This window comes from Microcaecilia unicolor, chromosome 7 (assembly GCF_901765095.1).
Source record: "Microcaecilia unicolor chromosome 7, aMicUni1.1, whole genome shotgun sequence".
Taxonomy (NCBI): domain Eukaryota; kingdom Metazoa; phylum Chordata; class Amphibia; order Gymnophiona; family Siphonopidae; genus Microcaecilia; species Microcaecilia unicolor.
The window spans coordinates 227,818,383-227,832,223 of record NC_044037.1 but is presented as its reverse complement, the minus strand read 5'-3'; the positions used below and the strand labels follow the sequence as shown (position 1 = coordinate 227,832,223).

The 13,841-nt window shown below is 40.6% G+C and overlaps 1 protein-coding gene across 3 annotated transcripts in view; it reads left to right on the top strand.

Annotated features, from left to right (window-relative positions):
• DCAF17 (DDB1 and CUL4 associated factor 17) overlaps positions 1-13,841 on the top strand; it is a 163,710-nt gene that overhangs the window by 144,988 nt on the left and 4,881 nt on the right. For all 3 annotated transcript variants that reach the window (XM_030210498.1, XM_030210496.1, XM_030210497.1), the window contains 2 exons: positions 2,025-2,112; positions 11,624-11,707. In XM_030210498.1, the coding sequence (XP_030066358.1) occupies positions 2,025-2,112; positions 11,624-11,707 (172 nt within the window). The remainder of the gene's footprint in view (positions 1-2,024; positions 2,113-11,623; positions 11,708-13,841) is intronic.

Sequence of the window (13,841 nt, the reverse complement as noted above, 5' to 3'; positions counted from 1 at the left end):
TTCTTGTGTAAGCAAGGCTGTACTGTGGACAACTACTCTAGTGTCCTCTAAACTTTTCAGCAGATCATTTTCGATGATCTGTGGATTCGGTTTTACAGATCTGAACTGTTTTTAGTTTTCCAGTTTCTGGCAACTTCCATTTCTTAATGTTTTGGTCTGTTGAAATTGCTAGCTGGAAGTGTTTTAGAGATTTCTAATGGTCCTCCTCTGCTTTGTAGGAATGAAATTTTCATTTTCAAATGCTATGACAGCTACTTGGACAAGCCTATAGTTAAGTAGACTGGAGACCTGTCATAAGCTGAGAAGTTAGAAGAGTCAGAGTGTATGTTCAACTATGGAATAGTCTTCACTTGACTAATCAAAGGCTTAACAAGTTACTAAACCTTTTGGATCTTGTTAACAATCTAAAAAAAAAAAGTACTAATAAATTAACTGGAAATGTCCAACCTTTTTTTTTATATGTCATATTCATGTTTTTTTTTTATTTCAATCTGTTCAGATCATCCAGTAAATAATAATTATGCTTAACATTTTCAGAAAGATGTCAGGGTCGATATTCCAAGTGATTTTAAATGGCCACAAATGGCGTCTGGCCATTTAAAAATCCCTTGTCAGGGGCTAATCAGGCATATTCAGTGACACTTAACCAGGCAGTTTCATTGGCACTATTTGGTTAACGCCCAAGCCAAAACTGACTTTTGTAGGTACTCTAGGGGCAGAGTCAGCACTTAACCAGCTAAGATACCCGCATAAATAGGATCAAATAAACAGCAGTACTGTCTTTATGTAGTGCTTCTTAGCCGGTTAAGTGCTGAATATCGCACTTAAACAGCTACATTTTAGCTGGCCACGTGTGCCCACACATGGCCCAGCATTGAATATCTGGGCGTAAAGTTACTGGTGGTCAACAAAACGCTGTGTTTAACTTCATACATTGTAGCGATTGTTTCAGCTTCTGTTCAATTAAGGGCATTCATTGAAACATACAGTTCGACTGTGGTGCTTAAACCTTTGCACACAACTGTATGTATAGAGAAATCTTTTGATTGAAAGATGGCTAAATCAACTGGACTTAGGGTAATTTTGAAAGCCCATGAACAGTGTCTGTTCTGTTTGTAAGTAAAATTATATGCATTTGTCCACTATGAGGCTCATTTTCAAAGCACTTAGCCTCCCAAAGTTCCATAGAAACCTATGGAACTTAGCCTCCCAAAGTGCTTTGAAAATATGCCTCTATGTGTACACTTTTATCGTATGTAGTAGGAAGTGGTCTTGGGACAGAGTTTGAAAACATGCACATACTTAATTTTTCAAAATATGTGCTTATGTTTTTTGTTGGAAAAAGTACTTGCACAAAATAGGTATAAATGTGTTCTGGTACTTTTTTATTTAATTTTGAAAGTGAAAATACATGTTCATCCTTGAAACATAGTGCAGAGCTCACAGGTAAAATACCTATGGACTTTACATATATGCAGTCTCAAAATTACCCTTTTTGTTATCCAACATTCCTATTTTAACCACTTCATTCATTTTATTGGATAGTAAATACATGCAAAAATGCAAATCTCTTTCTTAAACTTAGCACAGTACTGTTTGTACCTAGATATGTACATGGTCTTAAAGTAAAAAGTTTTGTTTCAGGGTTTCTCAACCCAGTCCTTGAGGAACTCCAAGCCAGTCTGATTTTCAAGATATCCACAATGAATATGCATGAAATGTATTTGCATATAGTGGAGGCAGTGCGTGACAGTATATTTCATGCATATTCATTGTGGATATCTTAAAGCCAGTCTGGGTTGAGAAACCCTGGGATACAACATAAAACAAGCTCAGAGTAAAGATTCTAGTATCAAGCCTTACCAGCTCCAGTTATTACACAATTCTTCTCTGTGTAACATTTTTCATCTATGCCTTTAGTCTTTTTTGCTCTGTCCTTACTGTTGCAGTGGAGGCAAATGCAGTTTTTGGCTTCTGTGTTTCAAATATGTCTCCTTTACAAATCTTTCAAAATATATTTTTAGTGTTTTGAAGCTGAAGGAAGTGGAAACGAATAGCCAACAGCATCAGATTGAAGAGGATTTTGTTATCCTAGCTAAAAGGGAAACCAAAGTAAGAGGTCAAAAAATCTCTGTTTCTAAGTTCTGTATGTACTATACAATTGTATATAAGACAAGAAAAATAAATCTTTGGGAATTTTGTTCATACAAAATTGCTTAAATAGAAGAGCATTATCTACTGAAAAAGCTCCTTGGTACAAACACATGGACTGTTTTTCTTTGGACACAGAAGTGTCCCCAAAAACTTGACATATGGGGGTAATTTTATAAAGTTTTTACATGCCTCTTACAACATAGGCTTATTTTCGAAAGAGAAGGATGCCCATCTTTTGACACAAATTGGAAGATGGGCGTCCTTCTCCCAGGGTCGCCCAAATCGGCATAATCGAAAGCCGATTTTGGGCGTTCTCAACTGCTTTCTGTCGTGGGGATGACCAAAGATCCCAGGGGTGTGTTGGAGTTGTAGCAAGGGCGGGACTTGGGTGTGCTTTACACATGGGCGTCCTCGATCCATAATCGAAAAAAGAAGGGTGTCCCTGACGAGCACTTGGACGACTTTACTTGGTCCTTTTTTTGTTATGACCAAGCCATGAAAAGGTGCCAGAACTGACCAGATGACCACCGGAGGGAATTGGGGATGACCTCCCCTTACTCCCCCAGTGGTCACTAACCCCCTCCCACCCTCAAAAAAAATTTTTCAAAATATTTTTTGCCAGCCTCAAATGTCATACTCAGGTACATCGCAGCAGTATGCAGGCCCCTGGAGCAGTTTTAATGAGTGCTGTGCACTTCAGGCAGGTGGACCCAGGCCCATCCCACCCCCACCTGTTACACTTGTGGTGGTAAATGTGAGCCCTCCAAAACCCACCACAAACCCACTGTACCCACATCTAGGTGCCCCCCTTCACCCGTAAGGGATATGGTAGTGGTGTACAGTAGGGGGTTTTGAGGAGCTCAGCACACAAAGTAAGGGAGCTATGTACCTGGGAGCTTTTTCTGAAGTCCACTGCAGTGCCTTCCTAGGGTGCCCGGTTGGTGTCCTGGCATGTCAGGGGGACCAGTGCACTACCAATGCTGGCTCCTCCCACGACCAAAGGGCTTGCATTTGGTCGTTTCTGAGATGGGCGTCCTTAGTTTCCATTATCTCTGAAAATCAGAAACGACAAAGTCTAAGGACGACTATCTCTAGGGATGACCTAAATGTCAAGATTTGGGCGTCCCCGACCGTATTATCGAAATGAAAGATAGATGCCCATCTTGTTTCGATAATACGGGTTTCCCCGCCCCTTCGCCGGGACATCCTGCGAGGACATCCTCAGGAAAACTTGGGCGCCCCTTTCGATTATGCCCCCCCTCAGTGTGTACGTTTTTAAAAAAACGTGTACTACATAATTGTGCCTGTTTGGCACCCTTGAAAGAATTGAATTTTTTGTGTTCAAGTCTCCAGATGGTCTGTGTGAAAAAGATGCGCTAAAATGCATGCTAGCATGCCCTTCCGAAGGGACACCACCTTGTAAGTGGTGGAGGGGCTTCCGTGTTTCAATGACTTAGAGGGCTATGCTGCAGGGTTACCCATATCAGACAGGCCTCTAAGGAGAAACCAGACAAAGAGTGTCCCAAACTGGAGGATCCAAGATGGCATCGAGGGAGGACGTACGTTAGTTGAGTTCCTATTTTACACCAGAAAACTTGAAGAAGTAGGCGCGCTCCCCAGAGAATGGGGAAGAAAAAAGGCAAAGCCATGGTGTTGTCCTCCTCGAACACGGCTGGGGTTCCCACCACTTCTCAGTCTACTTTGGAGAGATTCGGGGTCATAACGTTGGGGATATCGGTTCCTGCTTCGGGGAACAGCAAGGCTTTATCGCTGAATCTCAGTGGAGAGGGAGTGACTTTGAGTCCCCCTGTTGGCATGACCTCTCCAAGACCCGGAAACAGTAACGCTTAGATATGGAGGTCGACAGTGGAAACGCCCGAAGTGGGTTAAGATTCTCATGCGATCCGAGGAGGTCCTGGCGCAGCATTGACTCCGGATAATAAAGCAACTGGGGGATTGGAGAGTGAGCTCTTCCCCCCGAAGATATCTGGAGCGGTTTCTGTGGAGAAATTGGACCTGGTGAAGCCAAAAAATGTCATAATGGACGCACTATGGGAAGTGCTGCAGAGTGTGAATAATTCTCTTCTTCAGATGTCAAAAATTTTTCAGGAATAAATATGTGATTATATCAATACTTATCTAACAAAGTGGAAGTCCAAGATATAAAAATAGAGACTGATTATGGAAATGGTTTCTCTACGAAAATCAGTTAATCTGGTAATGAAGGACAGTCATGTTTCTTGTAAAAAAGTGGAACTTCTGGAGAACCAATTAAGGAAAAATAACTTGAGAATGATAAATCTTCCTAAAATACCCTATATAGAGAGTTATATTACTAGTGACTTTTGCCTTTGATTTAGATAGGAACAATGTTTTGAAATTGTATTTCTGATACATGGCTGATAGTGTTTTGGGTTCAAAGATAAATATATTTCCTGATATATCAAGGGAATCGCAGACTAGGAGGTGTGAACTCTTTGCTTTTAAGCCAAGAATCATTGCTCTAGGTGGGACCTTCCTAGAGCGATTCCCTTGTGTTTTATTTCCTTATTACTTATTTGTTGAACCCAAGAAATTACAAGAGTTTGTGGAGTTAAAAGAACAGATGAAGAACCCTCTGCAGCAACTTCCTTTAGTTACCACTGTACCGGCTGCAATTACCGATTAACCTTCCTCCCTCAGAAAATATGAATTTGTAAGATTAACCACTTGGTGTTTTTCTTATTTTCTTTGAGATTGTTTTCCTGATCTTGGATCCCCCAATTGTGGACAATTATTTATATATATTGTTGAGAGAAAATGTTTTTTCTTTTTCTTTATATTAATTTCTGTTTTTCCTTACATTTACGTGATAAATGTGAATGTAATTAAGTAAAATGATTTTAAAAAAATGCATGCTAGCATGTGGCAAAAGTTGCACATTATGATAAATAAGACCACATCCTTGTATCTCCATTGCCTTTTCACTACAGGATTATCCCAAGGGTCGCTGTGGGACAGGTTTTGAACTCCAGGGTCAGAGGAGAAACCTGGGCTAGCTTCAGGAAGGTGGAGGTTTGTAATACTCAGTAGGTTCAGATGACACACAGTGAGTAGGAGAAAGAATAAAGGGAGGACAATGTCTTATCATGGAAACCAGGACTAGATAATAGAAAGGGAAAATAAACCCTCTTACCTGATAAAGTGGCATCTGCCTAAGAATCCCATGCAGCAGCCAGGATTGGGAGAAAAACTGCTGTGATCCTTGGGGGAGAGACAATTGAAGTGCAACCTCAGGAAGCAGATAGTTCGCACCTGGGAGGAAGCAGAGTGCCCAAGAATCCTGGGAGTTGGAGTGCACAGCCTGTCCTTCAATTCAGATGCAGAAAGGCTATGCTAATCTGTCATGCTAGGGTGAAGCCCTAGAAGCCATGCCTGACTTATAAAAAAAACGCTTCCTTAGATAAGTAAAGCAGCAGGAGGAATGGATAGCTAATGTCCAGGGCTAGAGAATCCTGTTCCCTACATGCCAGAAGCAGGTCTCGGGCTGAAATTCCTGAGGAGAAAGGGCTCCAAAGATAAGGAAGCCTGGAGAGATGACTTCAGAACTTTAGGCCATAGAAAAGCTCTAAGGGTAAGCACCTTTGAAACCTTTCCCAGACTGGAGTGCTGGGAGCTTGCTGCATTTGTGACTGCTGATCTAACGAACATAAGGAAGTGCCTTTTCTCAGGCGTTAAGCTGAAATCCAGTGGGAGAAAATAAAGGAAGATGCTTGATTAGAACTGTGTTTAATTTTGCTGCTAAGAAGCTTATTTTTCAGTTAAGCATTTGTTTGGCTTTGAGACTGGCTATGTTGTTTTTGCCTCCACACTGTCAGTCTCTGACATTAGTAACGTAGTAAATGATGGCAGATAAAGACCTGTACGGTCCATCCAGTCTGCCCAACAAACTCATTTGTATGGTATGTGATACTTTATATGTATACCCAAGTTTGATTTGTCCTTGCCTTTCTCAGCGCACAGACCTTAGAAGTCTACCCAGCACTGTTCTTGTACAAAGTTCTGGAGCTAACGTCGAAGCCCCTTAAAATTTAAACTCCAGCCCATCCCTATCCAGTCACAATCAGGGCATAGACCGTAGAAGTCTGCCCATCTCCCATTTTGTTTCCCAATTACCAGCGTTGCCACCCAGTCTCCGCTAAGATTCCACGGAACCATTCCTTCTAAATAGGATTCCTTTGTGTTTATCCCATTCATGTTTGAATTCCATTACCGTTTTCATCTCCACCACCTCCCGCGGGTGGGCATTCCACAAATCCACCACCCTCTCCATGAAAAAATACTTCCTGACATTAACTCTGAGTCTGCCCCTCCCCTTCAACCTCAATTCATGTCTTCTAGTTCTACCGCCTTCCCGTCTCCGAAAAAGGTTCATTTGCGGATTAATAGTTTTCAAATATTTTTCAAATATTTGAACATCTGTATTACATTATCCCTGTTTCTCCTTTCCTCTAAGGTATACATGTTCAGTTCAGCAAGTCTCTCCTCGTACGGTTTGCAACGCAAATCCCATACCATTTTTGTAGCTTTTCTTTGCACCGCTTCCAGTCTTTTTACATCTTTAGCAAGATACAGCCTCCAAAACTGAATACAATACTCCAAGTGGGGCCTCACCAACGACTTGTAGAGGGGCATCAACACCTCTGTTCTTCTGCTGGTTATGCCCCTCTCTACACAGCCTAGCATCCTTCTGGCCACGGCCATCACCTTGTCGCATTGTTTCTTCATCTTTAGATCCTCAGACACCAACACCCCAAGGTCTCTCTCCTGAGTTGAGCTTACTAATCTCTCCCCTCCTATTCGGTATTTCTCTTTTGGGTTTCTGCACCCCAAGTGCATCACTACACTTCTTGGCATTAAATTTTAACTCCTTACTAAATCTCAAAATAAAATTCCAAAACTCAAAACACAACCATCTCCATACAGAGATCCAAACAATAAAATTTATATTGTGTATTAATGTGCTCAGTCCATACCCATTCCAGCCATTATATTCCAAAAGGAATATGCGGTAGTGTCATGAGGGAACCATCATAGCACGTTAAGTGTTCCACCTCTTTATAAGTAGTGTATGTACATACAGCAAAATTAACCTGGACCTTATTCAATATTGAGAGGCTTACCAAACTCTTTTTAAGCAGATAATTCTAACATATATTCATTCATAGATAATACAATCAAATCTGTAAATTTGGGTACCTCGTTCTTATCTAAGCTGCATATCCAGTAAATTAGACACCACACCACACTATAGCTGAGGCGCTGATCCTATGTGGTTCAGTCCTTAAGATGAAAGTGCTAGAGAGATTAAAATTTAGTATGACCTACTCCTTATTATACTTCCCTTTGGGGTATGTTGCGCTCGTGTTCAGTTTCCCGTTATTTTACATGTGATTCATTCATCCTATTCATTCTTTCATATTCAAATCGTCAATCCCTTTAACTCTGACTGAGTTTCGCGATGCGTCTTCAGAAAGGGAAATCTACAAATAAATTAACAATCAGCAATATACTAACCCCAAACACACAGTCACACTGAAACATATGGTTTAACCTCGAGCTTATAACTCTTATTACCAAAATTAGAACTGCTTACAATATTTCTTTGAAAACCACTATCAGACACATGCCCCAGATGGGTCACCGTCAGAACGATCCCTTCTCACTGCTCAGAGTGTCTGACGTCACTTTTCCCGCGCTCCATAAATACCTGGTGGAGCTCCACCCCTTTAACATTATTGGTTCATAAGTCCCTCCATCCTCCCATCTATCCGCCCCAGATCAGCTTTATCATCCAACCCAAAACCCCTCCACACACAGCATACAGGTCTGACATAGCCCAACTCCTCACCCATCCCCTTCAGTCCTCTTCTCATAGCCACTCAACCTCTCTGTTCAATCCTCGGGGTTGAACAGTGTTCCAAGAAAATATAAATCTCTGCTCCTTTTGAGCAAGAATGTTGCTCAAGACCCCTCCTCTCTTTAGTTCAACATGCAATAGAACTGTATATTTCAAATCCTTGATTTCATGATGGAGTTCCTGCCAATGTTGCGATAGGTGTTTGAATAGGTGAACACATTAGTAGTATATGAACTTGCAAACCGGAGGCTCCTTTATCGCAACATTGGCAGGAACTCCACCATGAAATCAAGGTCGTGGGAGGAGCCAGCATTTGTAGTTCACTGGTCCCCCTGACATGCCAGAACAACAACCGGGCACACTAGGGGGCACTGCAGTGGACTTCATAAATTGCTTCCAGGAACATAGCTCCCTTACCTTGTGTGCTGAGCCCCCCAAAACCCACTACCCCCAACTGTACACTATTACCATAGCCCTTATGGGTGAAGGGGGGCACCTAGATGTGGGTACAGTGGGTTTTGGAGGGGCTCCCTGTTTCCTCCACAAACGTAACAGGTAGGGGGGATGGGCCTGGGTCCGCCTACCTGAAGTGCACGGCACCCACTAAAACTGCTCCAGGGACCTGCATACTGCTGTGATGGAGCTGAGTATGACATCTGAAGCTGGCATAGAGGCTGGCAATCAATATTTTGAAAGATATTTTTTGAGGGTGGGAGGGGGTTAGTGACCACTGGGGGAGTAAGGGGAGGTCATCCCCGACTCTTTCCGGTGGTCATCTGGTCATTTCGGGCACCTTTTTGTGCCTTGGTCGTAAGAAAAACACGACCAGGTAAAGTCATCCAAGTGTTTGTCAGGGACGTCCTTGTTTCTTTTGATTATGGGTCGAGGACATCCAAGTGTTAGGCATGCCCAAGTCCCGCCTTCGCTACGCCTTCGATACACCCCCTTGAACTTTGGCCGTCCCTGCAACAGAAAGCAGTTGGGGATGTCCAAAATCAGCTTTTGATTATACTGATTTGGACGACCCTGGGAGAAGGACATCCATCTTCCAATTTATGTTGAAAGATGGGCGTCCTTCTCTTTCAAAAATGAGCCCAATAGGCACCTGTGTCTTTTTATAAAATGGGCCCAGAATAGGCACCCTCTGGCCATCTCTGCCTAGACGATCTGTGGTTTACAATTTCCAAAACAAACACAGAGAAGAAAAATAATGAATTTGTACAATAAATTAAGGAAATACAGTCTTCCACCATTTATCAAAACCCATGTTATTGAAGAGACAAAGGGAATAATTAAAACGGTATTAAAGGGGATCCAGAGGGAAAAAAAATAAATCCTAGACTCTTTACATCAAAAATCCCTCTATTCTAGACCCACTAGTCTCTAAGAGACCCTTCAAATCTCAGCGCTAACACTGTTCATCTCACGATCAAACAAAATATTTTTCAATTGAGTAGGATCAATAAAGGTAAAATTAGATCTTGGATTTTAATCAGGCACTTAAAGGGGAACTTTTAAAAGTAGCTTCCTATGCAAATTTCCTACTTTTTAGCTGAAGAAACAGTTTTCTAAACCTGTTACAAAATTAATCTCCACATGTTGAAGTAGTGGAGACACTTGAACTAGGACAAGTTTAAAAATTTGAAGTAATGATTGATAATGATCTGACCTTGTTTTTTCTATGAAGATCTTTTGAGGAGGTAGTATTTCTGTTTAGGTTTTTTTTATCTCAGATATATAGAACACACCTTTAGTAGGAAGAAATAATTCTAGTTTCTCTGTAATTTTGGACTTTATGAGAAGCTTTGTTCTCTACCTCTTTCTGATCCATTCAGGGCCTTATCAGAGATTGTATCTAGCAGTGAAGGCTTCTTGCTTCATTGCCCAGCTGAATATACAGAAGATTTTAAAGAACATTTTTTCATAACTCAGCAAGATTTTGAATTACTGCTTTGGAACTGCAGAGCTTAATTTTGACATTTAGGAGGCTTCCTGTTGCCTTTCTTGGGAAACACATTTTACTGACAGCATGTTTAGTAGCCAAGATACAACAAATGGGAAACAGTGGGCATTTAATTTTTTAACTAATAGCCATATTCGTGACCCTATATATATACTACAACAGTCAGAAGGAGTAGTGTTTGCAACAGGATACTTCCACACACAGTAAGGAATGAAGAAGAAACAGAATATTAACAATAAAAGGTGGTCTTTATTCTGTAGAGGTCAAAGACTCTAAGGGCCCTGTTTACTAAGGCGCGTTAGCATTTTTAATGCGCCTACAATTAGCGTGTCTGCTGTGTAGCTGCCTATAGGGATATTGTAGGCGAATACACAGTTAACGCATGTTAAAAATGTTAATGCGCTTAAAATGCGGCTTACTAAACAAAGCCCTAAAAGTCTCAACACTGCACCATGTTTCGGCTAAGTGCCTGCTTCAGGAGTCTAAAGCAAAAGAAGCATAAATAAATAAACAGTAAACAACTGACATCAGTAAAAACATATGTAAGTGGAAAACAAGTAATATATAAAATGTAATTAAAAATACATTAAAATATAGTTAAAAATGTGATGAACATGTATTGTAAAACTGGAAAAACACTTGAAGGACTGATGGTATACTTATTATATAAAGAAGTGTAAAGTGGATTATATAGCCCTCTCAAAAAGATTATACCAACCTGGTAGATATCACTAAAAGAGACCAAAAAAAGGTTGAAAGTACAGGAGTTTGTAAAAGATTGACAATATAGCAAAAAATGAGCATGCATAAGTTACAAAAAAATATGTACATCAAACACTGTGCTTTAAATTAAAAGTGATTTGTGCCTCCAGGTCAAACACCGAGATGCAGAAAAACTTAAGGAAGAGGTAAAATGTTAATGTATTTAGAACACTGGAACATCTGCATCACTATTTCCACACTAGAATTTTAATATGCATGTGTAGCAAAAATATGTGTGTCGGATATAAAGGAGAGGCAAGACTGCAAGGTAGTGTAAAAATCCTGGGCAAAGTGGAATTTTACAGAAAAAAAAACACCAAAGGAGCATAGTATTCAAAAAATGATCTAAAAGGCAAAAAACTGTTTAAAAAGACTTGTTTTCCACTTACATATATTTTTACTGATGTCAGTTATTTATTATATATATTTATATATGTTTCTTTTGCTTTAAACTTCTGAAGCAGGCACTTGGCTGAAACACAATGCCATGTTGAGTCTTTGACCTCTACAGAATAAAGACCACCTTTTATTGTGAATATCCTGTTTTCCATGTCATCCCTTACTGTGTGTGAAAGTATCCTGTTGCATACACTACTCCATCTGTTCCCTACAATCGCACTGTTTGTGTTTTCCCACTTAGGTGGGTGCTCCTCTGGTACCTCCTATATATGTATATATGCTACTGTTTCTCAGTGAAAGAAAAGCTCTAATGATAAAACAAATACAATTTCATATGATCTAAGATCAATGAGTTTTGGAATGTACACAAAATTTTAGGAACAGCAAATTTTTATGCTACTGCTAAGATGTCATAATATCTAATCGGATCATTTTTATTTTACAAGGTGAACCGTCTTGTAACTGTAACAGCTTCGGGTCGAGTAGTGAAAAAACGGTTTGAGCAGCTTGATGATGACCCAGAACAAGAGGTAACTTAATAGTAAACATATATTCAAGTATATTAGAGGAGTTGTTGAGACTTATATATGTGCGGGAATTGTAAAATTCCTCCAGGATGTACTCACTAGAGATGAAATCCGCTTGTCATCTACTTCTGTCTTCTGCTTTCCTACCCTATCTATTTTTATTTTCTTGGGTAGGATGGGGAGGAAATTGGGGCCAGGCTAGCAGCAGTAGCAGTGCTATATTTTGAATGGATTTTTCCTCTGGTCAGTGGACCACCTCTCATTTCACTCTGGTGTGCAGATCTCTTCATTTCCTGAGATGAATACCAATGGTGGGGGGTCTCGCACTCAATCTCTATATTTATCATTCTCCAATCTGCGTGCATCACTCTCGCCTTCTTCTCTTATACTTTATTTGTGCAGCACTGGACCTGCACACATCCCCCTTTGGTCCCTGTTGTACCACTGTTCTCCCTGGCTAGGGTAGCGCCTGTTGGCAACCCAATTTCACAATTGCTAACCTGGGGGGGGGGGGGGGTCTTTTGCTATGGGGCCTGCTGCAGATAACATGTTCTGATCTTCAGTAAAAGGAGTTCCTTGGTGTCTTCTGGTGCTTGGATATAATAGCAGCTGGTACATAAGTATTGCCATACTGGGAAAGACCAAAGGTCCATCAAGTCCAGCATCCTGTTTCCAACAGTGGCCAATCCAGGTCACAAATACCTGGCAAGATCCCCAAAAAGTACAAAACATTTTATACTGCTTGTCCCAGAAATAGTGGATTTTCCCCAAGTCCATTTAATAATGGTCTTTTAACTTTTCCTTTAGGAAGCCATTTAAACTCCACTAAGCTAACCGCCTTTACCACATTCTCTGGCAACAAATTCAAGAGTTTAATTACATGTTGAGTGAAGAAATATTTTCTCTGATTCGTTTTAAATTTACTACATTGTAGCTTCATCGCATGCCCCCTAGTCCTAGTATTTTTGGAAAGCGTAAACAGACGCTTCACATCTACCCGTTCAACTCCACTCATTTTATAGACCTCTATCATATCTCCTCTGTCGCCTTTTCTCCAAGCTGAAGAGCCTTAGCTGTTTTAGCCTTTCCTCATAGGGAAGTCGTCCCATCCCCTTTATCATTTTCGTCACCCTTCTCTGTACCTTTTCTAATTCCACTATATCTTTTTTGAGATGCGGCAACCAGAATTGAACACAATATTCAAGGTACGGTTGCACCGTGGAGCGATACAAAGGCATTATAACATCCTCATTTTTCTTTTCCATTCCTTTCCTAATAATACCTAACATTCTATTTTCTTTCTTAGCCGCATCAGCACACTGAGCAGAAGGTTTCAATGTATCATCAACGATGACACCTAGATCCCTTTATTGGTCTGTGACTCCTAACGTGGAACCTTGCATGGCGTAGCTATAATTCGGGTTCCTCTTTCCCACATGCAATGCTTTGCACTTGCTCACATTAAACGTCATCTGCCATTTAGACGCCCAGTCTCCCAGTCTCGTAAGGTCCTCTTGTAATTTTTCACAATCCTCCTGCGATTTAACAACTTTGAATAACTTTGTGTCATCAGCAAATTTAATTACCTCATTAGTTACTCCCATCTCTAGGTCATTTATAAATATGTTAAAAAGCAGCGGTCGCAGCACAGACCCCTGGGGAACCCCACTAACTACTCTTTTCCATTGAGAATACTGACCATTTAACCCTACTCTGTTTTCTATCTTTTAACCAGTTTTTAATCCACAATAGAACACTACCTCCGATCCCATGACTCTCTAATTTCCTTTGGAGTCTTTCATGAGTAACTTTGTCAAACGTCTTCTGAAAATTTAGATACACAATATCAACCGGCTCACCTTTATCCACATGTTTGTTCACCGCTTCAAAGAAATGTAGTAGATTGGTGAGGCAAGATTTCCCTTCACTAAATCCATGTTGACTTTGTCTCATTAATCCATGCTTTTGAATATGCTCTGTAATTTTGTTCTTTATAATGGTCTCTACTGTAGCAAGTTTTAAGTTATTGAAAAACTCAAAATCACTAAGATGTAGTCAGCAGTCTAGCAGCGAGAGGGGTGCTATCCAGTCTAAGTCCTTGAGTTTATATGGAAAATTATGCAGTCATGTTCACTGT